General features: G+C 46.6%; 4 protein-coding genes and 1 non-coding gene across 8 annotated transcripts in view; 3 read left to right on the forward strand and 2 right to left on the reverse strand.

Annotated features, from left to right (window-relative positions):
* Positions 1 to 7,800: 7,800 nt before the first annotated feature.
* CCDC32 (coiled-coil domain containing 32) lies at positions 7,801 to 13,289 on the reverse strand. Its single transcript, XM_072038661.1, has 3 exons — positions 13,049 to 13,289; positions 10,931 to 11,087; positions 7,801 to 9,664 (listed from the first exon to the last, which is right to left on the reverse strand). The coding sequence occupies exons 1-3, from the start codon at positions 13,287 to 13,289 to the stop codon at positions 9,529 to 9,531; spliced, it is 534 nt and encodes a 177-aa protein (XP_071894762.1). The 3' UTR covers positions 7,801 to 9,528.
* LOC101801091 (protein-L-isoaspartate(D-aspartate) O-methyltransferase) lies at positions 13,194 to 18,799 on the forward strand. 3 transcript variants are annotated; one of them, XM_013108389.5, is made up of 9 exons: positions 13,194 to 13,326; positions 14,336 to 14,461; positions 15,342 to 15,446; positions 15,977 to 16,008; positions 16,488 to 16,592; positions 16,832 to 16,952; positions 17,637 to 17,722; positions 17,967 to 18,136; positions 18,446 to 18,799. In XM_013108389.5, the coding sequence occupies exons 2-9, from the start codon at positions 14,347 to 14,349 to the stop codon at positions 18,456 to 18,458; spliced, it is 747 nt and encodes a 248-aa protein (XP_012963843.1). In that variant the 5' UTR covers positions 13,194 to 13,326; positions 14,336 to 14,346; the 3' UTR covers positions 18,459 to 18,799. The 3 variants fall into 3 exon arrangements, with proteins under 3 accessions (XP_012963843.1, XP_027313600.1, XP_071894761.1); XM_027457799.3 differs by lacking the exon at positions 13,194 to 13,326 and adding an exon at positions 13,794 to 13,944; XM_072038660.1 differs by lacking the exon at positions 13,194 to 13,326 and adding an exon at positions 13,951 to 14,074.
* Positions 18,800 to 19,109: 310 nt separating this feature from the next.
* RPUSD2 (RNA pseudouridine synthase domain containing 2) lies at positions 19,110 to 22,060 on the forward strand. Its single transcript, XM_027457797.3, has 3 exons — positions 19,110 to 19,561; positions 19,699 to 19,995; positions 20,772 to 22,060. The coding sequence occupies exons 1-3, from the start codon at positions 19,190 to 19,192 to the stop codon at positions 21,561 to 21,563; spliced, it is 1,461 nt and encodes a 486-aa protein (XP_027313598.2). The 5' UTR covers positions 19,110 to 19,189; the 3' UTR covers positions 21,564 to 22,060.
* Positions 22,061 to 24,752: 2,692 nt separating this feature from the next.
* TRNAS-GCU (transfer RNA serine (anticodon GCU)) lies at positions 24,753 to 24,834 on the reverse strand. Its single transcript has one exon. It is a non-coding gene; the product is annotated as a tRNA-Ser (tRNA).
* A 272-nt stretch (positions 24,835 to 25,106) lies between these two features.
* KNL1 (kinetochore scaffold 1) overlaps positions 25,107 to 27,542 on the forward strand; it is a 30,641-nt gene continuing 28,205 nt past the window's right edge. Inside the window, exons 1-2 of one of the 2 annotated variants that reach the window (XM_027457795.3) lie at positions 25,107 to 25,238; positions 27,064 to 27,146. The gene's annotated coding sequence lies outside the window, so the exon portion shown is untranslated. The remainder of the gene's footprint in view (positions 25,239 to 27,063; positions 27,147 to 27,542) is intronic. The other variant, XM_027457794.3, reaches the window with a different exon arrangement.

Here is a 27,542-nt window from a genome sequence, read left to right on the forward strand (position 1 = left end):
AGCCGGGGAGGAGCACGGCGTTCCCACCCGCGGGGTGGGTATTCCTGGTACCATGGGGATGGTCTGCTCACCCCCCTGGGCTGTGGGGAGAGGGGGTCCGTCCCATGGGAAGGGGGGAATGGGGTGGGTGGGCACAGGGACCACTCGGAGCTCCCCAATGGGACCCCTGGCTGGGGGAGAGGGAAGGAGGGAGGGAGGGAGGCAAGGGGGGCTGTGGGGTAGGGGTGGGCACTCAGCTGTGGGGTGACAGGGTCCTGGTGTGGGGTGATGGGCACCCAGCTGTGGGGTGAGGGCAGGGTGAGGTGGGGGCGGTGTTGCCATGGGGTGGTGGGCAGCTAAGCGTGGGGTTATGGGCACCCAGTCATGGGTTGATGGACACTTAATCGTGGGTTTATGGACACCCAAGTGTGGGATGAGTATGGCCCTGCCATGGGGCAAGGACAGCTGTGGGATGATGAACACCAAATCATGGGGTAAAAATGACCCAGTCATAGGGCGAGAGCAGCCATGGGGTGATGCGGGGTGATGGCAGCTGTGGAGTGAGGGTAGCCCAGCCATGGGTCAGTGGACACCCAACCATGGGGTAAAGATAGCCCAGTCATGGGGCAGGAGGGGCCAAGGGGTGAGTATGGCAAGAACAGCTGTGGGGTAATCACAGTTGGGGTAATGGGCACCCAACCATGGAGTAAGGATGTCCCAGCCCTGGGGTGAAGGCATCCATGGGGTGAGGGTGGCTATAGGGTGATGGCAGCCATGAGGCGATGGATGCCCAGCCACAGGGCAAGGATAACTGTGGGATGATGGACACCCAGCAGTGGGGGCAAGGACAGCCCAACCATGGGCCAAGGGCAGCTGTGGGGTGACAGCAGCCCAGCCATGGGTCAAGGGATGCCCAACTGTGGCACATATGTCCGCAAAGGGTGCAGATACAGTAAAATAAAGCAGAACTGCTGCAAGTTTGGGTCATATCAGTCCAAATGGGAGTCAAAGACTGTCAGCATGTGACGATTTTTCTTCCCACTGAAGCACCAACTTTCGCCAGGCACTTTGAGCCACCTCTCATCACAGAGCCATGGCTGCACACACCAGAAATAGGTGACCTGCACGATCCGTGGGCCTTTTACCTTCAAGGTAACTTCAACATCGACATTTTTAAGAACGTGGAGAAAAAGCTCCATCACTAAAATGCCCTTTGCACAAACACTTGAAAAAAGCATCTGCAATGTGCTTTGAGTCATGCAAGAAGCAGGACTGGAGTTAGCTTGCTTGACTCTTCTCTCCTGTCTGTGTTTACAAACAATACAAATACCTTTAAAAAAATAAGCCTGAATCTCTTCATCCTTAAAATGAATTAGGCTAGTTTTAAACAGGTATGCTTCAGGGAAATCTGGGCTTTTCCTTCCCTTCTTATTCCTTAGCTTCGCATTAATACCTTTGGGTATTGAGAGAGCAGCCTCTTCCATCTCCTGCTATTCTGGAATTGGGGGATAAGTAGCCACTAAAACACTACTACACACAAGCTAAGCTTTTTATTAAAGTGATGGAAGTGGTTGCAGCTTTTTTAAGCCATGAGCTGCTGTAAACAATCTTCTTTATCTCCTGTTTTGGCCTCTCTGCTTTCTTCTGTGGGGGGAAAAAAAAGCTTATTTTATGTTAGACACACTCTGTGAGGGTATGGAATGGCAGGAGGGCATTCCTGTGTTGTATTGATTTCCACCCACATCCATTCACTTTGGGTTTTGCGTCTCGGATTTGGAGAGGTGGGTGCATGGTCTCAGGATATCATCCAGCCACAATCAATTGGTATTTAAAAAATAAAAATTTGGGACTAAAGGCAAGCATGATCCACATGGTTGGAATCATGACCATTATTCCTCTCCTAAATCCAGTCTATGCCTATGCAATTTTCTATACAGAGCACAGCTCAGGTTGGAGGTGTGGACACAGCTTTGAAGCAGGGTTGAAGATATTTTAATGAGATTTCCCTTTTTGTCACTGATTTTATCTTCCTTTGGCAGGTTTGAGGTAGCACAGGTGAGCCCTGTGCTCAGATATTGAGATTAAACCCAGGGGAGCCAGGGTTGAGGCTTCAGCTGTGGCAAAATGAGGCAAAGGTGCTGGGGCAGATGGAGCCAATTCCCCAGGTAGATATAAAAAGGTCACAGCAGAGGTGGGTTGGTTTGATTTTTTTTTTTTTTTTGAGTTAATTAGCCAAGTTAAATGCATTCTTTTTGTTGTTCTGTTGTGGCAGGGTTTGGTGAAGCTGAAATGATTTGCTAAACTTAGAAATTAGCAGTGAAAGGGTTTTAAAAATGAAAATTAAAGTAAGACTAACATTAAAAATGGGGATGTTCTGTTTTTTTTGTTTGTTTGGGGGGAGGGGGAGGGAAATGTTATAAGAGCTGTGGTTGGTGATGAGAGGGTTTTCATAGCCCTGGTGTTGTGCAAAGGGGTTTTTGAGCTGCTAGAAGAGGTCAATGAAGCTGTTCCTACAGAGCACAGAAGCAAGGAGAGATCACACAAAAATGTGAGTACTCACAAAACCCCCAAAATTCACAAAAACCCCCATTTTATTCCCACTAGGAGCTATCTGCAGCCATGCACTTTGTAGCTCTCCCCCTGCTTGTCAAACTTCACCTGCAGTGCTGGAGGAGGTTCAGGGGGTGGGGATGGGGATATCCTGCTGTAAGGAAAGCCTAAAATAAAAGGAGAAATAAGTTTAAAATAGGGGGAAAAATATATGGCAGGAATCAAGCTCTGAGCTCCTAGTCTTCAAGAAGCCCAGCTGCCTTGCTTAAGGCTGGCAAGGGAGGTGCTCAACAGATTTAGGCTGTTGAAGGAGTGGAGGATCAAAGAGCAAGGCTTAAACTTCTGCTTTCTTCCCGGCTTTATGTTGGCAATGCCTTTGAAATCTGTTTATTTCTCTGCCAGAAAGGGGTTTCTGCACTTGGATTTAAATTTTGGAAACGGTTCCCAGATAATTTCATCTTGGTGAATTGATGTGTGGATAAAGATCTTAGAAACAGGGGCTGGGGAGAAATTAGCCTTAATGGGTATTTATTACCACACCGTAGTTACATCACGCAATTAAAAGGAGAGGGACTGGGTATTGCTTCAGTATCGATTTCAGTTGTGAGATCAAGTTCACAACGAAAGATGTCTAAAAAGACTTGATAGCTGCTGAGAGGCAAACAACGGTGTCGATGTCCTCTGACTGCAGTGATTACCGTGTATCCCTCGCCTTATGCAATAGTGTTATGACAAGCTCGGTGGTAACGAGCTGAAATTAAGCCTGGGGAGAGCAGGGCTGCTGACCCGGAGGGCCGTCTGGTGCTCGGAGGGGGCTGGTGGTGGCCACGTGCTTTGGTTCCTTGCTACGCAGGGGGAGCCTGCAGTGATGCAGCTGCCAAAAAACTTCTTCCTGGCCCAAAAGTGCCCCAAAATCACTTGAGAGGCTGCTTGTTACCCTGGCAATGGCCTTTCTGCTGCTGGCTGGCTTCAGGAGTGAATTTGGGTTGGTCCTTCACTTGGAGGACTTGGCAAATCTGAGTGGCTTGGTGATTTACCTGGGGAATGCAGGAGGAGATGGCCAAGGGGATTTGTGTTTGTGCTCTGGGGGAGGGTGGAGTTAAAGTCTATTTTCAGCTGGACAGTGAAGGGCTTCATCTCAGAGCATCCCATATTGGACAAAAACAAAGCTGAAAACATTGGGAAGTGCAAGGGAAAAAAGCTGCAAAAAAGCCCACGTGGCTGAGTTCACAGTGGGTGTCCAGCACTTCCAATCACTTACTGCAGGACAGGGGATTGTGAAAAGCATGAACATAAAGCATGAAGCATAAGGAGATGATGTGGGCTTTTATATTTGCTCTGCACATCCCTGCAGCCTTGTCCCTGGCTGGGTGAGCACGCGAGGGCTCAGGAGAAGGAGCAAACACCATCTGTGCCACCTCTTTGCTCTGCTGACCCTGAATAAGGGCAATGAGCACCCAGAAATCATCCTGGCTTTGCAGGTTTTGTTCTGGAGGGGGGGGAAAGAAGGAAGGAAAACCAAATCTTTGTTTCTCTTCAAAGGCAGAAGTGCCAATCCCTGTGTGCCCCATGGTAATGGAGCATGGAGTAGCAGGGCTGCTCGTTATTTAACCCACTGGGGATCTGGGTGCCAGCCCCAAAGCAGGTCGCTTCCCAGCAGCTCCCTCATCTTCAGAAGTCTCTGATTCCCCATGAAAGATCTCTTCATCTCTGTGGTTTAGTGACATGAGGAGAAATTAAAAATAATAATCATTATCGGATGGAAATGTCTGGTTGGTAACATGAATGGAAATTCTCGGAGTGGTCCTAGAAGATGCTCAGCAAAAAGATGACTTTTGGCAGACAAAAGCTGTTAATTTGTCTCAATCTGATGAATGTGGGTTGGTGTTATTAAAACTGGCTGAGAGCTGACTTTAAAGGAGAGCACTCATCTCCACCAAATAACCAGCAGGAAGAAAATAATCTTTGCTTCCATATCGCAGTCTGGCCAAGAGCTGCTGTTAATTTTAAACAGCAGAACAATCTGATAAGAAAAGCAGAAGGCTCTTAAAAGATCATTTTAGATGAGAGATGTGGCTTGAAAATGACAGCAAAATAATAAATTGCTGCTGGCTGGGCTGGAACTTGCCCACCTCAGGCCAGCCGAAGCTTCACCCCAGTCTGGGCAGCGAAGCACTTCCCCCTGCACAGCCTCGTCCTGGAAAAGTCTTTTCTGACCTAATCCTCATCTTTTCTAAGGAGCTAGAGGAGGGATTGCTTACTCCAGAGCTTGTATTGCCCCATGCCAGGATTTTTTTGGCTCTGAGTGGGTACAGGAGGCCAGACAGGTGGATTTTAAGATGATTTCAGAAGCTCCATCCTGCCCTGCTCATTCCTTGTCTGCTGTCTGACGATGCTGCTTGAAGCACCAACACTTGAGGCACCTGCAATGGCATCCCAGTGCCCATTCTACCCTTCACGGGTGATGATCAAGGACCTGAATTTGTGGTTTTCAACCCCATATTTAAATACTGGGGTAATCTTTTAGAAACATCTGTGGGTTGCAGGAGCTGGTGGTGCTCAGCATCTCCCATAACCTTTGTGAGGGACCACACAAAGCCACTTTGGGGCATGTCCACCTTGGCCACCTGTCTACGAAGCAGCAGTCACAGCGTGGTCCTTCCTCCCGTGGCAGGCTGCAGGCTCTCTCAGCTCGAAATCCTAGACAGCCTGTCAATTACAGAGGAGCAGCATATTCTTAGCATCATTACGCGGCGCTGCCAGCTCATGCTCTGGATTGATTTCCTCCGTTTAAGCACACCGTGAGCTACTCCTTTTCCCCGTATTGGTGGGTGGGAGTTCTCAGGAAGAGCAGCTGCAGGAGGATCAGGCTGCCAGCAGCTTCCCGTCCCCGTTTTCTTGTAGATGCTGGCAAACCTTGGCCTTGGTGATATGCTGAATTTGTGCGTGGGCTTGTGCTCGATAGGTGTGTGTAACAAATGTTTACAGCAAATTATATTCCACAGAGATGCTAATCAGCCTCAGCCATCACCTGTTTATTTTGTTTTATTATTTTTTTGTCACTCACTGTGTTAGGTGCTGCTTTTTACAAAAAGATGCTTTAAGAAACTTGGTTTTCAGCCTCCTTCCTTCTTCCTGCATGCTGCCCATTGTGCTTCGTTAGCTTGTCTGTTGTTTTGGTTGGTGATATTAAGCAGAAATGGTTCTCGTTCTGCTCTGACAAACTGCAGTCATATTGTCTTAAATTCCCCTTTTTTAACTTTATTCTGCCCCATCTTGAGAACAAATTACTGACAGCCGGATGATGATGATGTGTTACAATGCTGGTGTGATCCATACCTCTGGGAGGCTTCAGGGGGTAGGGAGAGGCTGTTTCATGCTGAGATAAGGGAGAATTGTCATTAAAAGGCACAGAGCTGGGGAGCTAACACTGCACTTGTGATCACTGGTTTCCCACACACTAAAATATCGCCCTCCCTATTTGATAGTACCTCTCTGCGGGTAAGTCACAGCCTGAACACGCTGCTTTCAGACAGTGCTGCTGTGGGCCTGCCCATGCCTACTGATGGTTTGTTTTTCTCCATTGCTGCGCTGTTATCAGCAGCTTGTCTTTTGTTGCTGTTATTTAGATTGGCACATCTCCCAGCATGTAAATTATTGCCACTGGTAGGAAGGCTTAGTGTTGCTGTATAAGCCAAAAATAAAAATAAAAAAAAATCCCTAGTGGAAATGTTGTTTATATCAGCAAGGGTTTATTTGAGTGAGAGCTAAACAGTCTTCTTTTCCTACAATAACCCATAACAGCTTCACGTAATGTCCTTTCTAGTTAAACCACGTGTAGCATCACCTGAGTGCAACACTACCCGCACACAACATGACTCTGCCATTTACTCTCAGTTTAAGCTACTTAATTTTTTCCAAAAGTCTTAAAATATGAGTTCCTGTTACTCTTATGATGATTTTAAGTATAGACCAAGCCCAAGTCTGATTTCCTGTAGCTCGGTGTGTCCAAAGGGTGGACCACATGAAAGCTCCCAGAGTGTTCATCCAAATACCTGTAGCACAGTGCCTTCAGTGGCTGTCTTCTCTCCCCTTGAGCAACACAGGATTATGCTACTCAAGTGTAATGTTTCTATGTAATAAAAGTATAGGTAGCTTAAAACTAGATACTTGGTGTACTTGGAGCATTTTTAAACCCTTTTTGCTCTTAAGCTGATAGATGGGTTCTTTTAGTCCTGCTGTTTACGCACCAATTGAGTTAGACCGAGTCAGACAGCCTTCAGAGCAAGCTGCCAATTGCTGGGTCTGGATCTATCCCTTGACTGGGATGCAGTCTCCAATTAAATGCCAATCTATAAGCGGTTACGTTTTGGCAGGTCTAATTCTCTCCTGAAAAGAATATGCTGCAACGCTTCAGGACCTAATTTACTGTCTTGTGCTGACATTACCAATCAAGAGCTACAAACGGAAAACTGGTGTTTCTTCCTGACCTGTGTCCAGCATCACAAAACAGCAAAAACACCACGGAGTCCTGCACTCATTCGGCTTCCTTAGCCGTGCCAAAGCCGGTAGGTGGAGCTGGTATTACACCGCTGGAAGCCAACAAACCCTTTGACAACACAGTTGGTGCTGCTTAGGGAGGGGATTGACAGAGGAACACGCCTCACAGACAAAGATCTCTTCAGTTATCACTGAAACAACCAGCACTAGTTCTCGTCTCCTCCTCCATCACAAGGCATTTGTTTGGCTTTCTGGCATCCATTCCGCTTGATACTGATTTATTCTGAGTTCGTTTTGTTTGTTTTACTTAAGTCCCTGGATCTGATTTAAAGTTTTCAGGACTTGTTCTCAGTTTGGGGCAACAGGCTTTGTTCCAGGCCATCCTGGAAGAGCAAGCTTTACAAATGCAAAGGGTTGGAAATAGCTGGTCTTTCCTGCTACATTCAAGCAGATTCTACTCTGCAAAATGCCACTCAGAGTAGCTGGTATTTTGGATAAATTGAGGCAGATGGCCTTCCCATTCCTCATTCTTCTGTATGTGAAGAACAGATAAATGTAACTAAGCAGCAAAGGACCTGTGCATGTCTCGCGGGAGTATCAATGCAAATCTGAAGTGCTCAGCTAATTCTAGGTTTGGACAATTTTTCCCCAAGCCCTTTCTGTGAGCTTCTGAGCTACTTTTATTTAAAATGTTGAGTACTGCTTTCTCTAAATGAAGAGCTAGATTATGGGGACCTGAGACTTTAAATGTTTCAGTACAGTTATTTTGAATACATTTCTTGCTCAGATAGCTTTAATGGGAATAGACAAGATGATATAAAGCATCTTCACAGCCACTGTTAATCACAAGAAGGAAGGGTATTGACTGTAAAATAGCCTGGGAACAGAAAAAGAAACTGCATTTTTCTCTTTGTACATACCATTTCTGATAAATACTCAAAAGCATCTTCATTATAGCTTGACAGCACAGGTGAGAGTATTTACAGCACATTATCTGACTGTACGGCATAGCAGACTTATTTTTAGAGATAAATTAATAGGGACATTTAAAAGATGACAAAGAGACCCTTTTCAACACTGCCAGATCTTTGTAGGTCCTATATCACTGACATTCATGTGATTCACCATATTTCTCAAACCTCAGTGTTTGTTCTAATGGAGACCTCTGAGTGTGACTTCTTTCGTAAATGGCAAGGCTGGGGTGGGTGGTTACACGGGTAAGGCTGATTGTGTGGGCAAACACCAAGTCACGACACTGAAGAAGCAGCAACAGAATAACAGCTGTCAGGGGATGAAACAATAGCACCATTTATAATTGTACAGTGACAGGAAACAATGAAGGTGGTACCAAGGAGCTCCTTTTAAAAATGTATTTTCATAGATACATAATGAACAGGCTAGCGTGCATAAGCTGCTAGAACTACCCCTGCAATTTCTGTCTAAAGAGCTTTATCTGACAGAAGATGTACACTGCTTCCCTCTATCGACCTTTAGTGTCAATGCTAAGACAGAAAGCACAGCTCACAGAAGCATTAGTCTTATACAAGTACACAATTGCTGATTCTTTGATTAATAATGGGAAACAACCCTCTGTAGAGGAAACAGGATTGAAGAATATAATATATATATATATATATGCACATACTAGAATATAAAGTCAAATAATTCTGTGCTAGTTTGTGATGAAAACAAGCTATTTGTAGCCTCCTTGGTTATCACACTTGTTTTCCTGATGTAGGAACTCATCTGACCCTCCCCTGGAGGGGCGGAAGTTGATGAGAGAAACAGATACAACATGACCGATAATAAAAATACTCCCTCTCCAGCTCATTCTCTATCAGAGTTTGGATGGCCAATATAGTGGGAAGGAACATTACAAAGACAGGAATGTTAAGTAGTCTTCTGTTGCTACAATCTCAATATTATCATCAATTTAACCACTGCAGTGACAGTTTCCTTTAGGACTCAAAGTTCAGGTAGGTGAACAGTATCTGTCCTCCTCCAGGCACAGCTCAGGGCCAGCTCAATCATAAACAGTGAAGTTCAATAGAAAACACAGTGAACTTTGCAAGAAAAGAATACCCAATTTAGTGATCAAAGAGGTACAAGACAGGAAAAAAAAATTGATTCAGTGGTTTATCTGTTCTATTCTAGACCATTATGTTTTCTGATGCTTCTGAACAACTGCTCTTTCTTTTGTTCAGCGTGCCTCCTGACGAGCTACAGACAATTCACATTCATGCTGGAATGATTAGGTTGCTACAGGTTGGGACTAGATTGAAGTAGGATTTCAGTTCAATGTATGCTGTTTCACTCTTACAACGAATGCCAGTCAATATCTCTGGAGGTCCAGAGCAGTTTTGTTGTTGTCTTTGCTTTCTTTCATTTTTTTAAATGACTGACAATACGTGCTTATGCCTCCCTCCCCCACTCGGGTTATTTATTACTGTTCCTGCACACAGCTTCGTTGGGGTTTGGATGAGAGGCATGGCTTGTATCTCACTGCTCAGCAGCTGGAGGTTCTTCGGTCTCCTGCTTCTCTGCCTGTGATTCTGGAGGGATGAGGTACTGTACTTCTTCAGTATTGATTGCCACTTTATCAGGCTGTAGCCAGCGCTTTAGATGCTCTAATGTGCTGAGGGAAAGCAAAGACAGAGTGAAACATGAGAGAGCAATTTCACAGGAAGATACAAAAAGATCTGTTAGCCCTGCTAACACCAGAAAGGCAGGGAGAGGTTGCAAAAAGTACGTCTACATCCTAGAACTCTAATGCTATGGATACTGTAGATGCACGTAAATACACACTTACTCTCTCACAGACTATCTCAAAATAGCTGGTCTGACCAGAAAAGTTCTACCCCATCTTGTTTAAATACTGACTCAAGTTTATTTTAATTCTAAAATGTGCATCTGTATGCTCATCCTCCAGCAAGTGTGATACATGCCATTCAGTCCTTGCACTGGAAAATTAACTCGTCCTTGCTCTTTTACAAGAGCAGAGTTTTACTTGGTAGTGTCCGTGAGATGATTTGTGTCCTTAAAAGTTAAGGCTGGTTTAATTACATGATTCTCATCCAGCAATCTGGTACCATTCAGGGGTAACCTCTAACTTCATTCAGTCAAATTCTGGTGAGGAAAGTATTTTCATGGATAACATCCTCAGCCTTTAAAAACAAAGTGGGAAGAACATCTATGCCTAGACCAACTTGCTTTTTAAATGTCACATTCAAGCTAACTGGTCAAAGAATCTAAAACCTACACATAAACATGGATTATTTGTCATACTTGAACTCCAAAACTAGCTGAAGTAGATTTTCTTCAAGGGAGAAAGATAATCTTCTTTTCAGTTAGAAGCAATCATGAAAAATGTCAGCTCAGAAAAGAGAAATATGGAGAGCATTATAAGTGATTGGGAGTGTGAGCTTACTAAAGAAAAAGACTCTCATCTTAATTCATACATCATCTGTAAAAGGGCAACGGGTGAGAGAGCAGAAGCATTGTAAGGCAGGCACTAAACTGAGAGCCACTCGGGAAATCTAATCTCAGGACTGGTACCAACCCTGGAAAGAACTTCAAATTCCACTTGTCTCTGAAGCAGTACTTAACAGGGCCCTGACAAAGATGCAGGGAATGGTCTGGACTTCGCTGTTAAAAGTCAAGCCTTAAAAAAGCAATTTGAGATGTATTAGACATTCCCTCCCTACCCAAAATGTGACAAGGGTAGTTGTCAAATAGAATCCTGTTCTTTCCACTCTAGATCACCCCAGTCCAAGGGATGCAAAAATCAGCAAACAGCTTTGAAAGTTCAACCCACCCATGCCCTGTCTGTTTTCCTCTAGCATGATACAAGTCTGTTTGGTGGGGAGGGTTGGATTTGGTAAATTGGTAATTTGCTTATTACCTCTCATCAGATTCGTGTCCCTCTACGTAAAATTCAGACTCAAACTTCTCCTGCAGGAACCTGTCCCAGCATTCTTTCTTAGCTTGGGAAAGAGTACGCAGCATGTCCTTGGAGGTCACCTCTTGAGACAAACCTTTTATTCTCATCAGTCTTCTCTCTGAAGAGGCAAAAGGGGAGGGGGTCTTTATTACAATTTTCTCAGGGGAAAGAAAAAAGTGTCTACACTTTGATATTAAAAAGGTTAAATTAACATTTCAAGACTTAATATTTTAAAAAGTAACTTTTTCTTTTATTTGAAGTCTGCATGACAGCATTTCATTTATGTGTGCGTTTGTAATTTGGAGTGACATTTCAGAAGGAAATAAGGTGTGTATGCAATCAGTCAACTCTGCCCATTTTTGTGTTTTAGTAACTTTTGCGCTTACTGTTCAATTTCAATGAAACCTTCACACAGAAGGTACAGATTTTGGAGGCAGTAAGTCCCCACACTTTCCATGCAAATTGGGATGGAATATAAATCACACTAATTGCAGTGTGAAATGCAAATAATGCTCAAACTGAGACCAGGGATGGTGGAATGCAGAGAGTGCAGCAGTATTATCAGTTGGATATCTCAGAACAGAATGTAATGTTTTAAGTTTTTCAGTCACAGGCTAGTGAAAACCATGTTTTTACCAGACGCAGGGTAGTCCAACTACAGTACACAAAGCTGCAAGGAAGCAAATTTCATGGAGTTCCTTCAGTCACAAAATCCCTTTATAATAGATTCCTTCTTAAATTGGGTCAGGAATCAACTTATGCTCACGCATTTATTTTTTAATTGAAAAGCCTATGATTGTCAGTTGAACTGCACTAGTTCAAGACACGGTGGCCCACTTGTTACTCTTTTTCGAGTTTGTCTTGTGTCACAGAATTTGGTTGTCACTGAAAGTGTCTGGCCTGAGCAATTATTAAGACTTGAAATACCATAACTGGCCAAATGTACCGATAGGCTGATCCTATGATGACTCAATTATTAATCCTGGCCACGTACAAACCCAGTACAAGTTTATACTTCTGTTGACTTAGCTAGAATGCACAAGACAAACTTTGTGCTAGCTTTATGCTTCCACCCTGAGTCTGAGAAAACAGATCCAGATCCAGTATGAAGCCTGCTTGTGAAAAGTAATCCATTAGCATTTTCTGAACAAATTGGAACTATTGCAGCAATTAATAACGGAAGAGCAATTTATGGCTTGTTGCCATGGCACCTTTGATCAGATACCAAGAGCTCTACTTAGTGTACTGTGAAACAACAGTCTGAAACAGTAACAAAGTCAAAATGGAGGCTCTGGCAGAAATAAAAGCTTTAAAAAAAACAAAAACAAAACAAAGAAAAACACTTCTGCAACCCTGTCCCTATTCCTCTTGGTCTGTTCCTGCATGCAACCTCCTTTGCAAGCCAACATGACCATGCGGCTGCACTGCAAACCAGATTACAAACTGACCCAAATAAAAATAACTCCATAGAAAGGAATATTTTATAGATTATGAAGGAAATAACTAATCATGCTGAGGTTAACTGCATGATCTGTCACTTTAAAATACAGATTCTAGCAGGCTTTATTTGGGAAAGCATCAAAGCTTTCTTTCCTATATCTGCCTCCCTACCTCCCCAGCCAGAAAAGAGGTCACAGAAATCTCACTTTTTTTCTTTGCACTCAGTTGCATCTCCTGAGACTCTGTGAAATAATGAAACAAATGATGGTGGCACAGAAACACAGAGGCGCTATAGCGAGTTCAAACCACATTTCCCCTCCCTCAGTCAACTACAGTAGGACTATGTGCTGCCCAGAGAAAGAAACAGCAGTATCCCTATTCTATTTATTTTGCAGGAAGAGCAAAAATTCTTTGGTTTATACTTGATAGAGAGTTTCTTCCCATGGAATAGCTGAAGAAGCTACAGTTGTGCTTATCATTGCCACTTGCATTAACTGAGTCAGACGAACTACTGAGTTTGTGCAAGACATTCTTCCAACCAGAGGTGTGAGCACTGTCATCCTGGCCTCATAAACAGTGCCATAGTTATCAGCAGGCATCTAAGCACATGTAGGAACCAACACCTGACCAGACACTCACCGAGGGATGCCAAATACACCTCTGAATCATTCAGGGGAGCCCAGGGCTTGAGGTTTGTTTGGGAAGAGCCTCCGGACACATTGCTCTGACTTCCCCCATCGGCGTACGCATCCGTGAAGGAGTCTGTGAACGCCTCGCTGTCGTCCTGAAGCTCTGGCCGGGGCAGACAGGAGCAGATTTCAGCCCAGAGGTCTTCGCTGGACCTGGCGACGGTGGCATCAGCGCTCTCGATCATCCTCATGGCGAAGAGCTGAGAGAAGGGGGAGAAAGGGCGCGCGGTGAGTGTGACACGGGACCTCCACACCCGCTGCCCTCTGCTCGAGACACCTCAGTGGGGCCTTTAGAACACCTTTAGGTGTTCTTATGGCACCTTGAGGGCACATTTAAGGGATTTTTTGCATCACGGGGGTGACCCACTCCGGGGCTATCGGTTACAGCCGCGCCCTGAGGGACCCCTCACAGCAGCAGGCCGCGGGGCCCCGGCTGCCCACCGGCCCGGTCCCTCCAGGCCCCGCGCCCCTCCAGCCCCTGTCACAGCCGCCCCCCCGGCTCGGCAGCCCTCCCCCTCCCCGGGCACAGCGGGGCCGCGCCGTCCCTCGCCCCCAAACCTGGCTCGGCCACCGCCGCTCGGACCGTCAACACGGCAAAGCCGCGACGGCTTCAGACCGAGCGAAGATTGACGTGTGGGCTGACCAATCACCGCGCCGCTTTGGGGGGGGAGAGGGCGCCCATTAGTCCAGCCCTCGGAGGAGGCGGGAAGATGGGCGGGAGGTGGGAGGGAGAGTGACGCCGCTGCGCTGCCATCTTGGGAAAGGGCGGAAGGTTTGCTAAGCGGCGTAGGCGAGCGCGGCGCGACACCTGGCAACGGGGCGGCCGCGGGGACGGGACCGGGACAGGTATGGGGACGGGGACCGGTATAGGGACAGGGACAGGGATCGAGGCCGAGTATGGGGCCGGGGCCGTTAACCGGTGTCCCCATGAGCCGCGGACGACGCCTTGTCGTTATGTTTTGGAGGGCTGCGCGGGGTAATTTGCAATTTTAAGCGCAAAAAGCCTTAATTATTGTTAATTACGTCACGGTTCTTCCCTTTAAGCACAAAAAGCCGGTAATTACGGCACGGCGGTTACCGATAACCAAGGTGTCCATGCACCAGTGCTGGTGGCGCCCCATGTAGTGCGCTCCGCTGCCTTCGAGCAGCGCCCAGTATCGATTATTTCGTTTTTAACCCAAAAAAGGCTTGGGGTTGGGCGTGCCCATCGGCGATCCCGTCCCCTTTCCCCTGGCAGGTGTCCGTGGGATGAGCCCCCTGCTGCCCTGCGCCACGCTGACACTCATGGGACTGCTCCTCGCCAGGACGATGGCCTGGACTTCCAGCGGAAAGACGCACCCCGAGCTGGTCAACAACCTCTACAGTGAGTAACGAGGCTGTTTCCAGGTCCCCAGCTGCTTCGAGCTGCCCCTCGGAGCCTCCGGTGCTTCGGGGTTAAGGTTTTTGGTGTCATGCAGCGACCCGATGCAACGCCGGTCGTCCCGAAGCGGTAGAGTAGACGGCCGAAATTTCCCAGCGTCGCAATCTGAACTTGTCCTAGTTATAATTGGAAACGAGAGGTTGTGCCAGAATTAGCCCAAAAGGCTATCTATCCCCACAGTCTGCCTGCCATTCCTCTCACGGGGTAAACGCGTGACACCTTTTAAAACACTGCACGGAGCAGCATTGCTCGGAGCCGGCAGATGCTCAGCTTCTTGGCAGGGTTTCACCTCCAAGGATGTGCCCTGGGGTTGGAGTCACGCGTGGTGGTGCTGCCATGCACCGGGCAGCATCTGGAACACAAGTAAAAATAGCTTTGAATTTCCTCAGCTGCTAAAGCCGTGCTGATTTTCCCTGCGGTGCAAAGGAATGGTGAATGTTTCTATAGTCATTAAATCTGAACCAGAGTCTCCGCCTTCAGGAGTGAAAGTGTGACTTGTTTACTATATTTAACGCTCCCAGGCATGCTGTAGTTATAACTAACAGTCCTCGGAGAGAGGCTGGGCTGGTGGTGTGACTGTATTGTGATTTCATCCAGTGCAGCAAAACCTGAAAAAGATGTACGAAAATTTCATCTGCAGGGTTTTCTCTGTATGTTTCTCTCTCTTTTTTTTTTTTTTTTTATCAACTCTCAGATAGCTTAGTAAGGGTTCTCCCAGTTCTGCTGTTAACTCCCAGAACTGTATTGCCTCCTTCCAAATACCTTCTTGCTTCCACACTGAGGATTTAAGTCCTTTCTCTGTCTGTTTTCCTCCATCTCCTAGAAAAAGGAATAATTAAATCCCAGCGGGTCTTCGATGTGTTACTGGCTACTGACAGAGGCCACTACATCAAATATTTCCCATACATGGATTCTCCTCAATCTATTGGTGAGTAACTCAAAGTATCACCGTTTTTATGGTGTTTATGTTGAGTATGCTAACCACAGTGACAGAGGGGCATGAGGTGGCTCAGCTGGTCAGAGTTCTTAATGCTGGAAGCGCTCTCACCAAATCAGTGGCTGAGTTTTTAGACAGGCCAGGTAGAGCAATCCTCATCCATATTTCAGCTTGTGGGATCCAGAGGAAATAGAACAATAGAACAATATATATTTTCCACAGTCAGAATGTGCATTGATCATTCTGAGTTCAGCTTGTGGAAGGGAAACAAACACAGTCTGTGATAGCTGCAGAGCATTTTTGATGAATGAGCTGGGGGGTGGAGATTGGAGCAGTTGGGAACTGAAGCATTAAATCTACCTTGGTCTTATTATTAATCCTTCAGGAGTTGACTATAAGTCAGTAAAATGCTTTAGTGAGGCAAAAGAGAGATTAAAGAACTGTTTACGGTTTGATAATTAATTGGATCTTATCACCGTCATTTCTTTATCATGTAACTGTTGTCACTGGCTTCCTTTTAGGATACAAGGCTACAATCAGTGCACCACATATGGTGAGATATTCTTAATTATTTTTAACAGACATGCAAGAAATTGTTTGTCTCCCCCATCCCTTGCCTTTTTAAATTTTACTTAAATACTAAAGTAGGAAGGTGAAACAGGTCCTGCAGACACCATTATCGTGCTTGCTTCTTTAGATGCTGAAACTTTTATTTTTCTGAGTTCATTTAAAAGCGTGCTCAGGTAGAAATTCTGTTTAACTGGAGAGAACCATTAATATTGTCATAATAATAATCATTTTTGCACGATATTTTTCTTCCTGCTCCTTTGCATATTGACTGAACCTCTTTGTAACTGCTGTTCTGCAAAGAGACGTTTCAGATCTGACATGACTCGCTCTGAACATGTCAGACAAAACGCCCAGTGTGCTGTGTTCAAATCAGAGCACAAAGTGCTTGGAACAAGAAAAAGTTGCAGGAGGAGGAAAGTAAAATGGGATGTTTCACACTCTCTTGTATTTGTACCCGCACAGCATGCCCATGCACTGGAGTTGTTGAAGGATCAGCTTGTGGAAGGTGCAAAAGCACTGGATGTCGGATCTGGGAGCGGGTACCTTACAGCTTGCTTTGCCAGGATGGTAAGCTCACGGGATAGCTAACCTAACTGGAACTGCTCAGCCTTAAAGGCAAAGTGGCACAGTGTCTGCACCTCCTTGTCCAGACACTTTGCTCTTAAGTTTCTTCCTAGAAATTCTCCAGCCCCCACACTACCTTGTTCTATAAAATGCACCTCTGTACCTACAGGATGTACAAAGTCTTTCCGCATCTCTGTGCATGTGGGAGGTATATGGGTGTTTGTCTGCTCTTTCCTTTGTAGATGGGCCCAACAGGGAAAGCCGTGGGTGTAGAACACATTAGAGAGCTGGTGAACGAATCCATCAGAAACGTCCAAGAAGACGATCCGACTTTGCTCAGCTCTGGCCGTGTAAAACTTGTGGGTGAGCTCTCTGGGACCCTGATGCTTGACCCCTCCTGTGAGCACTCATTAGCTCTGGCTGTCTGCAGAGCTCTGCTTCTCAAAACAGTGGCTCCAAGCTGTGCTAATGCTTTCCATGCTGTTGCTAGAAATCGCTGGCTGGCTAAGTGCAGTTTAACACTGACTTGAACGCTACTGTGTACATAAGCAGCTTTTAATGCTGCAGGCAGTCAAGCACACACCTCACATCTGAATGTGTAGTCCCTACACATTCAGTAAGAGGTGTTCTTCAGAGGAGAGGGATTGTACCACATCGGAGTTTTAGTTTGAGTGAGTTTACACATGCTTTTATTTTGTGTTTTTTCCTTTTTTTTTTTTTTTTGTTAACTTGTATCAGCTTATTCTGTATGCAGAATCTCAAGACTGCACAAAGCTACTGTATTACATAAAGGCCCTCTTGCCTTTGGTTGTTCCATTTTCCAGCATGTTTCAATTCCAGAAATATCTCCCCATTCTTAAAATGTAAACGAATGCTACATTTCTAGCAGACAGGTCAGTGCTCTGATGTGGGAATTCACGTTGCTATCACAGTCTTGCTACAAAGTTTTCCTCCTCGAAATTTCAATTGAAAGAATATATGGAGAATTATTTTTGCATGGAACTGTTGTCCGAACAAGTCTTTTCTGCTTGCTTTTCCCTCCTGCAGTTGGAGATGGCAGGCAGGGATACCCCGAGGAGGCTCCTTACGATGCCATTCACGTTGGGGCAGCAGCACCAACAGTACCAAAGGAGGTAAGAGTGGTCGTGCGGGATGTCAGTTGCTGTTGGCTGCCTTCATCAGTAGCTGTGATAAAACTATAATAAGTAGGGAACTAGTACTTAGGGAACCACGGGAACCTCCTTTTTTTTTTTTTTTTTTTTTTGTCTGTATGGAGCTGGCAAGCTTGTGTTTTTCAAGATGTCGTGACCTTCACAGCTTGGCTGACTTCTCTTGTCTCTTTTTGGCTCTGCTGATTCCGATCTCTCTGATTGCCAGCTGCTGAATGAACTGAAGCCAGGAGGTCGGCTCATACTGCCCGTGGGTCCTGAGGGTGCGAACCAAGTCCTGATGCAATACGACAAAACCAGCGACGGGGAGATCATCGAAACCCAGCTGATGGGTGTGATCTATGTTCCTCTGACGGATAAGGAAAAGCAGTGGCCTCGGTAAACACTCGCAGCGTTTCTCCTCTCCACCCTGTGGGCTTGCTCTCCTTGAGTGCTGGCTTTGCTGACAGATCCCTGGATTCCTAGCAGCTGCTGTTCGTAAAGGACAGAAGGAAGAGGCTAACTAATAGGCACATCAGGGCAGTAGGATGCATTTTCTATTAGCTAGGGATTGCAGACTGAGGACTTGAGCCTTTTTTGTGTTGTTTTTTCTGGAGCCTCTGCGCATTCATAAACACTGCAGCTGTGTCGATTTGCTGAGCTGAAGGCAAACGCATGACAGTAACCGCTGGTTTTTCTTTGCCTCAGGGACGAATTCTGAGAGCGGGATGGAAATCTCTAAGCTCACCTCAGAAAGCTCACGGACAGACGGGACTCGGCCGGCCTGCATGGCTTTGCTTTTGGAGCGGGAGCTCCGGCAGCGGCTGTGCTGGCCAAGGCGAGCACTGCTTCAGCAGAGCGAGGGACGGAGAAAAGACTGAGCCGGGTCTGGCCGCGGTGCCTTGATCCGGACGAGCCCAGCCCCGGGTGACCCCTGCAGAGAGCCGCAGGGGCAGGAGGGCTCGCAGCTCCCCGCAGCCACCCCCTAACAGCGCCCCTCTAACGCTTGGAGACAAAACAAGGCGCCCTTCCCGGCGCAGAGCCCCGAGCTCATGTACGCGAGCGCGGCCTCTTCTTTTCTGCGTCAGCAACCCCGAGGTTTTGGGGTAAAAACGCCGGGAATTGGGGAGGGCGAGAAAACCTGGGGGGCGAGGCCTGGAGGTAGGGGGCGTGGCCTATGGGAGAGGGGCGTGGTCTGATCGGAGGGGGCGTGGTTAAGGGCGATAGAGTGAATGGGGAGGGGCGTGGTCTGTCGTAGGGGGCGTGGCCAAGGGGGAAAGGGGAGTGGTTGAGGGCTGAGGGGGCGTGGCCCGAGCTGGCGGCCGCCTTCAGCGATTGGCTGCGCGGCGCGGCGTCACTCGGCGCGCCGGCGCGCTGTGTGCGGCGTGGCTGCGGGTGGCGGCGCGGGGCTGGGGCCAGGGGCAGCGGCCGCTTCTCCTCCCCCGGCGGGGCATGGCGGAGCCGGGGCCGGGGAGCGGCGCTTTGGGGGAGGAGGAGGCGGCAGCCCCGGCCCCGAAGAAGCGCCGCCTGGCCGCCGGGGAGCGCTACGTGCCGCCGCCGCGGAAGCTGAAGGCGGGGGTGAGCTTCAGCGCGGAGCACTTCGCCGAGACCTCGTACTACTTCGAGGGGGGGCTGCGCAAGGTGCGGCCCTACTACTACGACTTCCGCACCTACTGCAAGGGGCGCTGGGTCGGCCGCAGCCTCCTGCACGTCTTCAGCACCGAGTTCCGAGCCCAGCCCCTCGCCTTCTACCGCGCCGCCGCCCGTGCTGGCCGCCTGCGCCTCAACGAGGAGCCCGTGCGGGATCTGGACGTCGTGCTCAAGGTGGGTGCTTCTCCCTTCTCCTTCCCTTCATCCCTTACTCCCTTCTTCCCTCCCTTTATCCTTCCTAAGCTCCCCAGGTGCATGGCCTGGTGGTGTGCCTATGCAGAATGCACCCTAATTGCTTGCTTTTCTGGCAGAATAATGATTTTCTCCGAAACACGGTGCATCGCCACGAGCCGCCAGTCACCGCCCAGCCGATCCAAATCCTGGCGGAGGACGATGAGGTGGTGGTCGTGGACAAACCGTCCTCCTTGCCCGTGCATCCCTGTGGCAGGTTTCGGCACAACACCGTCATCTTCATCCTCGGCAAAGAGCACAACCTTAAGGAGCTGCATACAATTCATCGACTTGATCGCATGACCTCAGGAGTGCTTATGTTTGCCAAGACGGTGGAGGTGTCCAAGAGGATTGATGAGCAGGTTCGGGAGAGACAGGTGAGAGCTAAGGGCTGCAGTACTTTTGGGAGATTCATGTGTGGTATTTTCTTGAAACACGCTAAGGCAAAAAGTCCGTCAAACTTCTGGTCTAAAGAAACCCAATTCCAAGGACAGTTTGTGGTCTTCTTCCTGTTGTAATTGTGCAAAGGGTGGAGGGCATCGAGAGAGAAAGATGGAGCAAAACTGTAAGCAATTCTGGTAGTATCATATTGAAAAGGGTTTCCAGCCCTGTGGGATTGTGCAAACTGGCTGGTATTGTGCATGTAGTCATAGAAAGGTTTGGGTTGGAAGGGGCCTCTAAAGATCATCTGGTCCGTCAGTTAGAGAGCAGTTTTATTTATCAGTAGAAGCTTGTCAGTCATCTAATACTTTTTCCATTTTAAGCTTTAGAAGTTTTGTTTTTTTCCACTGGTTTTCAGTCCTAACAGAACTATAGCTGTAGGGTGCTAACTTCCAGGATTTGCTCCGAGGCAGTGAGTGTCACAGCAAAATGCACTGAGAGGCAGCTCTTGAACTTGATATGGGTAAGACAGTTCAGGCCCTTATGTTCTTGAATTCCCAACTAGTTGGAAGCTAGAATGAGAGAAAATTGATTTAAAAGCTGCTTTTTTTTCTCTTCCTGTTTAATTGTAATAAAACTTTGAGTAGATTACCTAAAATGAAAGATATGTATTTCATTGATGAGAGAGAGAGGGGAGTAACTAGGGTGAGACTGAATCATAATCAGACCCAAGACAGTTTTCTCTTCTGAGAGTTGTTCTTTCTCCCCATAGCTGGAAAAAGAGTACGTGTGTCGTGTGGTGGGGGAGTTCCCAGAACACGAAGTGGTCTGCGAGGAGCCCATACTGGTTGTTTCATACAAGGTTGGGGTGTGCCGTGTGGACCCCAAAGGGAAACCCTGCAAAACCATCTTCCAGAGGCTCAGTTACAACGGCAAGACCAGTGTCGTCAAGTGTCTTCCGCGTACTGGCCGCACACACCAGATCCGGGTCCACTTGCAGTACCTGGGATATCCCATTGTCAACGACCCCATCTATAACATGGATGCCTGGGGCCCTGAAAAGGGCAAAGGTGGCAAGATTGGTAAAACAGATGAAGAACTCCTTAAGGCGCTCGTGGAGGAGCATCGTTCCAAACAGAGCCTGGATGTCTTGGGGATTTCAGAAGAGGACTTGAACACCAATGCAGAAAATCAAGACTCTGGTAATTCAAGCGAGTGCACAGAATCTGTGCAGGCTGATCCTACAAATGAGAACTCCTGCCCTGCTGAGGGCACTAAGGATCCTGAGAGAAATGAAACACCGGCTTGTACACTGGACCCTGATACCAATCTGGAAACACTTGAAAAAACTACAGAACTAGGTTCATGTGAGAACAAGAGTGGGCAAACAGGAGAAAATTGTTCAGAAGAGAAGGACCCTTTATGCGTGGAGTGTAAAACTTCAAGGCGGGACCCATCTCCTAAGGAGCTGGTGATGTACCTACACGCCTTGCGCTATAAGGGAGCAGAGTTTGACTATTGCTCCAAGATGCCTGAATGGGCCATGGAGGACTGGGAGGAATGACAGAGGGCATGACATCTAAGGGCATTGTTCTAATGTGGCCGGAGAAGTGTCTTGTAAAGACCTAAGGTTTCAGGGTGCTTGAGGTGAAGAAACTGCTGGTGACTTGAAATGGGGTGGGAAGCCCCCATATTGTTGGGGCTGGCAAATTGCTGTGGCTGCTGACAGGCACTGTAAAAGGTGGGCAGGAACATGGGGGTTCAGTGCTAGAATTACATTGCCATTTAGCGAACACGGGCAACAAACACCTCAATGTGTTACGGGTTTGCTGTCAATTACATACAGAGAAAACTTAGTGCATACGCTTAAATTAAGCAACTGATTTTTCTTTTGGCCTGCTCTATAATGTTCTTGTACTGTAAGGTGAGAGCTGTTGGAAAGTTGTTCAACATACTGGATATCAAATCATACAGGAAAACTATTTGTACTTTGATTTTATTGTCACACTGATTTTAAAAACCAAAATGTTAATACTGAGAATACCATAAGGTAAAACCAGAGCACTGTGAAGCTGATTTCTTTACTGTTTGTCAGCAAGGTGGACTTTGCTTTGAAATTGCTCTTTTAGAATTCCTTCGCATAATTACTTGATTTGAGATCAGTAACTCTAGGAATGGATCTGTGCATTGGGCCTATTTCTGGAGGTACTAGTCCCAAGGTTTTATCCTTACGAGATTTATGAGGACACTTGATTTAGCAGAGTGTCTTGTTATGTGCCCTGTGACACATCTTCTGCTTTCTAAAAAAAAAAAACACGTAATCTTCTCTGAGAACCTATTGATTTCTAATCTTTATGCCTCAAATGAAAACATCTCCATACTTGAACAAAAATGCAAGGTAGAGACCAGTCTACCACTTTTCACTTTGTTTTTACCATACCATGGTCAAGTTGTTTCTGAATGGTATTTGTTTTTAACATTGCTTCATGTGTGCTTCAAGGTGACAATTGGCCTTAAAGAAAAAAAAGAATATAAGCAAACGAGAAGCTTTTCTTAATGCATTTTATAATAATGTCTTCAGGATAAATATCACTATAGTTCTTATTTTCATCGATGCTTATATGACCTCTGAGAGGTTTATTACAATCATTGTATTAGGTTCTTTTTTTGTCTATCTTACGCAACCTCAGTGGTAATGACCAGCTGCACACAATCAAAACCTTTCCTGAGAAGAGCCATGTTATTTCAGGATCCTCTGCACTCACCTACAGAGGATGCATGCATAGGGTTCAACACTTCTAAAATGTTATAGAAAACTTTTTTAAAGGTGAGGAAAGGAATCCAGGAGACCTGCTGCTATTCAGTAAGCATGGCACCAGCCTTGCTGAAGCGTGGTCCAGTACTGGATGTTCTTTCCCTGTCATGCTGAGCTTTGCATTCTCTTAACCCACTAAGACACACAGGTTAAGGGAGAAACCCCTGCTTCATGAGGTGTTCTTCAGTGGGGTGCTGGGGACAACGTGTGCTCCACGACTAAGGTTTGCCAGGCCAACAGGAACAACCACCCTCTTCCCTGGCAAGGCTCCTAAAATCACTTGTTGATACCCACAGGTGTGACCAGGATCCAATAGCCTCACGTAGCCAAATGATTTTTTCTTTCCTCTCCTGTACATCTAGCTGTTGTTGAATGTTTCTGTAAGAGTTCATTCAGACTTGAGCTTTGCTCTTCTACATCCTACTAAGGGTCTCTCATGATTCTAATGTAACCACAGATTTTTATATTTTTTTCCTGTCATCATGTAATAAGGCCTGGTCTAGTATTTAGCTGCAGGCAGCTTGTTAAACAAAGGAGGTAAAAACTCCCCTGTGTCATCTAGTTTTTTCAAACACTGAAATATATATATATTATCTAACTATGTAAATGAAAATTCAGTGCCTTCAAAATAAGAATATATGCAGCTGTTACTAGCTTTAGACACAGGAAAAATTATGGATTTAAGGGCAGCTGAGCTTTAGCGGAGACTGATGTGACCCAGGTTATACTGTCTTTGTTTGTTTGCTTGTTTTTTCCTCTGTAAGAAAAAAGCACCTGAAAGAAATTTTACTGACTTGTGTCGATAGATGGAGGCCAAATGTGGAACTGCTGCTCACTGTTGTGTTTCACTTTTTCTGGCTATCCCTAATGACTGTAAGTTAATATCTTTTAATTATCACACCTTACTGGTCAAGAAATGCCGTGACTTGTCTTTTCAAGACAGTTTGGGCAATGACCCTTCAAGGTTGGTTTCTCAAGGAGCTTACCAGCGATGGCATCACATTTTGGTTTGAGTCCGAGGTGGTGGTTTCACACTGTGCAGCCACTGGGTGTCTGCTGCTGGTACCTGCTAAAAATATGCACAAGATAAAACAGCTGCTGGTTTGCTACCAAGGAAAGTGTTTCTGCTAGCGATGGCATGTGATAAATCCCCACCTAGGCCTGAGAATTAGCCCAAATGTGACCAGGGAGCTCATCTTCCACTTTTTCCAGCTGTGTTTTAACCAGTCCATTACAGGTGTCACTTGTGCATATAAAGAGCTACCGTATGGCCATGCTCTGCATAAGGATCTGGTATAATCTGATTTCCACCAGGATTTAAGCATAGTTCAATCTGGGCAGCATAGCCTGGAGGGCTCTGGGAGCTGTTCCAGTAAATTACATGTGAGAGGCCCCTTCTGCTCCTGCTAATTGCAGTAATTATGGCTTCAACATGCAGCGAAGTCTTGGGGGAGCATTTTGTTTCATCAGCTTCTTGTTCCAGATTTTTAAAAGTTAACTCTTCATGCAGAGCAGCTCTTAGTAATCTGTTACACTTCTAAAATCTTGATAGCTACAAGAAAAGCTCATTACAACAGTCAGTGAACGTGGATGTGGTTTCGGTGAGGCGCTGTGATCAGCCTGGCCAGAGCTCCCTCAACCCCTGATTTTGCAAAAATTTATTTACCTGATGCTCCCACCAGGCATTTGGCAAACCTGAAGGAGACAATTTGGGTCAAAAGAAGCAGTTTGGTGGTGTTTGGGCACAGAGGTTGCAGGGCCCCAGGGCATGCGGCTACCTCCCCTCAGGCCTCCTTAGGCGGTCCCAGGCGGCAGGAGGGAGGCACGGAGCGGCGATATGCGCCTTGGCAGCCCTCGAGGCTCTAAAATAGAATTTAAATAAGTAAGGAAAAAGAAACGGGAGTGGTAGGAGGAAAAAAAAAATGAAAAGCTAATTTCCGACGAGGATGGGATTCGAACCCACGCGTGCAGAGCACAATGGATTAGCAGTCCATCGCCTTAACCACTCGGCCACCTCGTCACGAGAGCCTTTTTCCCCGCACAGCCCATAAGAATCCGCACCACCTGCTCCCGGCCTCGCCTCCCGCCCACCGCCCGCTCTGCGAGATGGCGCCCGCCTGCTGCCCTTTGGCCTCAAGAACACAGGGCGACACGACCGCACAGAGACCGAGCCATCCTATCCTGGGCACTCCCCGCTTCTTCACACTCATTTCTGTGGCTGCGGCGTGGTACCGGCGAGGATTAATCCCGAAAAGGCAGACAACGGGCTGGCATCGCGGACGCCGCCATGTTGTACGGAACGCTGGGGGCCGCCATGTCGTACGGAGCGCTGGGGGGCGCCATGTTGTACGTCCTGCCGCCGAGCGGGCGGTTTGGCGCGCGGCGGTTGGGTTTGAACGGCGAGGCGGCGGCGCCCTGAGGGCAGTGAGTGAGGGGCCGGGGGGGGCGGCGGGGCTGAGGCGGCTTCGGAGCCCTGGGGGGGATCTGGGGGAGCTGGGAGCAGTGCAGGGGGCTGTAGGGAACGTAGTTCTGTTAGCTCGCAGCCAATTTGTAATTCTTTTATATTTAAAAGTTTTGATGAGCGCGTCAAGCGACCAGCGAAGTGTTCCTGTGGGCGTCGCCAATTGGGGGCCAACCCTTCATCGGCGTTCAAATGATTTCTTTCCTTTATTTTTCCTACAATTATGCTTTTCAAAGCTGGCTTACTGCATTCCGAGTTTCTCTGGGGTCTCCTGCCGTTAATGTTGTTAATAGATCTCGCAGCTGCCTTCAGCCCCGTCGCCAGGCGCGGTTGTCCCTCCCTGCAGATCGCAGCCAAGGCAGTCGGTGGCCGTGAATTTGGAGGAAAATTGCAAAAAGGCGCACACGAAACAGTTTTACACAAAGTATTTTCGCCTAAAATGGAAGACGCTTTTATACCTCAAGCCTTTAAAAGCTCCCTCCGTGTGCTGTGGTGTGGCGAACAAAGAAACCCTATCCCGTTGCTGACTTTCACAGTACCCGGATGCATTACAGCAAAAATACTAAATGTTTTAATTGCATTATGATCTCGTTATTTAAGTCATGAGATTTCCCTGTTTGTGTTATTTGTGAAACCTGAAAGTTACCAGGTGGAAGCTGTTCAAAAGATGCTGCTCTTCCACAGGCCTACGGTAGCCTTATTTTTGAATATATATTATTCCGTCTCAATGAACTAAAACGTTTTATATTTAGAAACAAAACATAACCTAGTGCTGTTAATTGGCTGAATGGTGCCAAGTTTGGGCCTGAGGGGATTTCAGTGTGCTGGGGCAGCCCAGAAATGTGAGGGGAACCTCGATAAAACGCTCGCGTTGGTCAACACCAAGCAGTACTTTTGGGAAAACACCTCTGTAAAAGTCGTAGCTACAGGTGTATGCTAGCCTTTGAGTGTCTTTCTGGGTAGTGCTCCCAGACCGTCTTGGTTTTGTTGCCTCAGAGCTGCAGGCCCTGAAAGCCAGGGCCTCTGCAGTTCCCTTTCTGAGGGGTGTATAGCAATACCCCACTAGTAAGTGATTGATTTAGTGTTTCACTAAACCTAGAGCATTTTTTTTTAAGCCTCCCTAAAGCTTAGTTTTTCCTTGGTCAGCTGGTGGTTTAAATGCTGTGATCTACGGTGAGGAGACTGGCTTGGTGGAGAAGGGGAGGTGTGGTGTTGCTTACTTGGGAGAACTTATGAATGTGTATAAAACCTTTGGGAAAGTTTCAAGAAGATGGAGCCAGAAGGGATGAGATGCAATGAGCACAAACTGGACTACAGGAAATTTCACTCACACATTAGAAAAAAAAAAATGCAGAGAAGGTGGAACAGGTTGTCCCAGAGCAACTGGCCATAGCTTTGGGCAGGGGGTTGGACTGTACGATCTCCAGAGGTCCCTTCGCACCTCCAAGAGTCTGTGATTTTGTGAAATGCAAAAGCTGAGCAGTTCCTCTCTATTTCTAATTGTCTCTTTTTTTAAAAAAAAAAAAAAAAAAAAGTGTTTTACAATTTGCTTAACCCTTGCCTAGGCAAGAGTTTCTTGTTTGCTGAGATTTAGCAAGGGGAAAATGAAATGTGGTAGTATTGTCAGATTGCTTATAGCTGTCACATATGAATATTTTGCAATTGTAGTAACGATGGAGATATGCATGTAGATAAATCTCACTGAAATCTAGGAAAGCGCACAGAAAACTGCATTTGTTGATATTATGGTGTTGATTCAGTGCTACAATATATTGTGTTCTTTGTCAGGTCCATGGGAGAGCGAGGTTATGAGGAATATTAACCTGGTATTCAAAGCCTTGCATTTTGTTGTGCTCTGCAGGAAACCTTAGGTAATATCCTAAGGCATCTTCATGGTGTGGGTTAACTCATTATCCCCTGCTGTGACTGTTAATAGGTGTACTAGTTCATAAAAGAGAAGATATTCTTGGGGTGGCAGGGAGTAGTAGTGGATGAAAAATTGTCTTGTGTGTCAGAGCAAAATAGTGCACTTTGTATTGTAGAAGGCTTGATCATATTTATCTCCAGCAGTTACCGAAATCTTAATTTTAAGTAGAAGGCTGCCAAACCAGTAAGACTCAAACTGCTAGCTCGTTTGATTTATAACATGATATGCAGTAGAAAACACTGAATTGGGAGGCCTGTTAGACATTAGAGAATTCCTCTGAGTAAAGAAGGATAGAGGAGAAAATCATAGCAACTATCTGAGTCTAGTATCTAGTTGTGGT

This window comes from Anas platyrhynchos, chromosome 5 (genome assembly GCF_047663525.1).
Source record: "Anas platyrhynchos isolate ZD024472 breed Pekin duck chromosome 5, IASCAAS_PekinDuck_T2T, whole genome shotgun sequence".
NCBI lineage: Eukaryota > Metazoa > Chordata > Aves > Anseriformes > Anatidae > Anas > Anas platyrhynchos.

Coding starts and splice junctions, on each gene's coding strand:
- LOC101801091 (XM_072038660.1), top strand. CDS start 13,996: ATGGGGCCGGGGCCGTTAACCGGTGTCCCCATGAGCCGCGGACGACGC. Junction 16,593..16,831: donor CAGCTTGCTTTGCCAGGATG/GTAAGCTCACGG, acceptor TTTCCTTTGTAG/ATGGGCCCAACAGGGAAAGC. Junction 17,723..17,966: donor CACCAACAGTACCAAAGGAG/GTAAGAGTGGTC, acceptor TCTGATTGCCAG/CTGCTGAATGAACTGAAGCC.
- CCDC32 (XM_072038661.1), bottom strand. CDS start 13,289: ATGAGGATGATCGAGAGCGCTGATGCCACCGTCGCCAGGTCCAGCGAA. Junction 11,088..13,048: donor GGTGTATTTGGCATCCCTCG/GTGAGTGTCTGG, acceptor TTGCCTCTTCAG/AGAGAAGACTGATGAGAATA. Junction 9,665..10,930: donor GGACACGAATCTGATGAGAG/GTAATAAGCAAA, acceptor GCTTTCCCTCAG/CACATTAGAGCATCTAAAGC.
- RPUSD2 (XM_027457797.3), top strand. CDS start 19,190: ATGGCGGAGCCGGGGCCGGGGAGCGGCGCTTTGGGGGAGGAGGAGGCG. Junction 19,562..19,698: donor ATCTGGACGTCGTGCTCAAG/GTGGGTGCTTCT, acceptor CTTTTCTGGCAG/AATAATGATTTTCTCCGAAA. Junction 19,996..20,771: donor AGCAGGTTCGGGAGAGACAG/GTGAGAGCTAAG, acceptor TTCTCCCCATAG/CTGGAAAAAGAGTACGTGTG.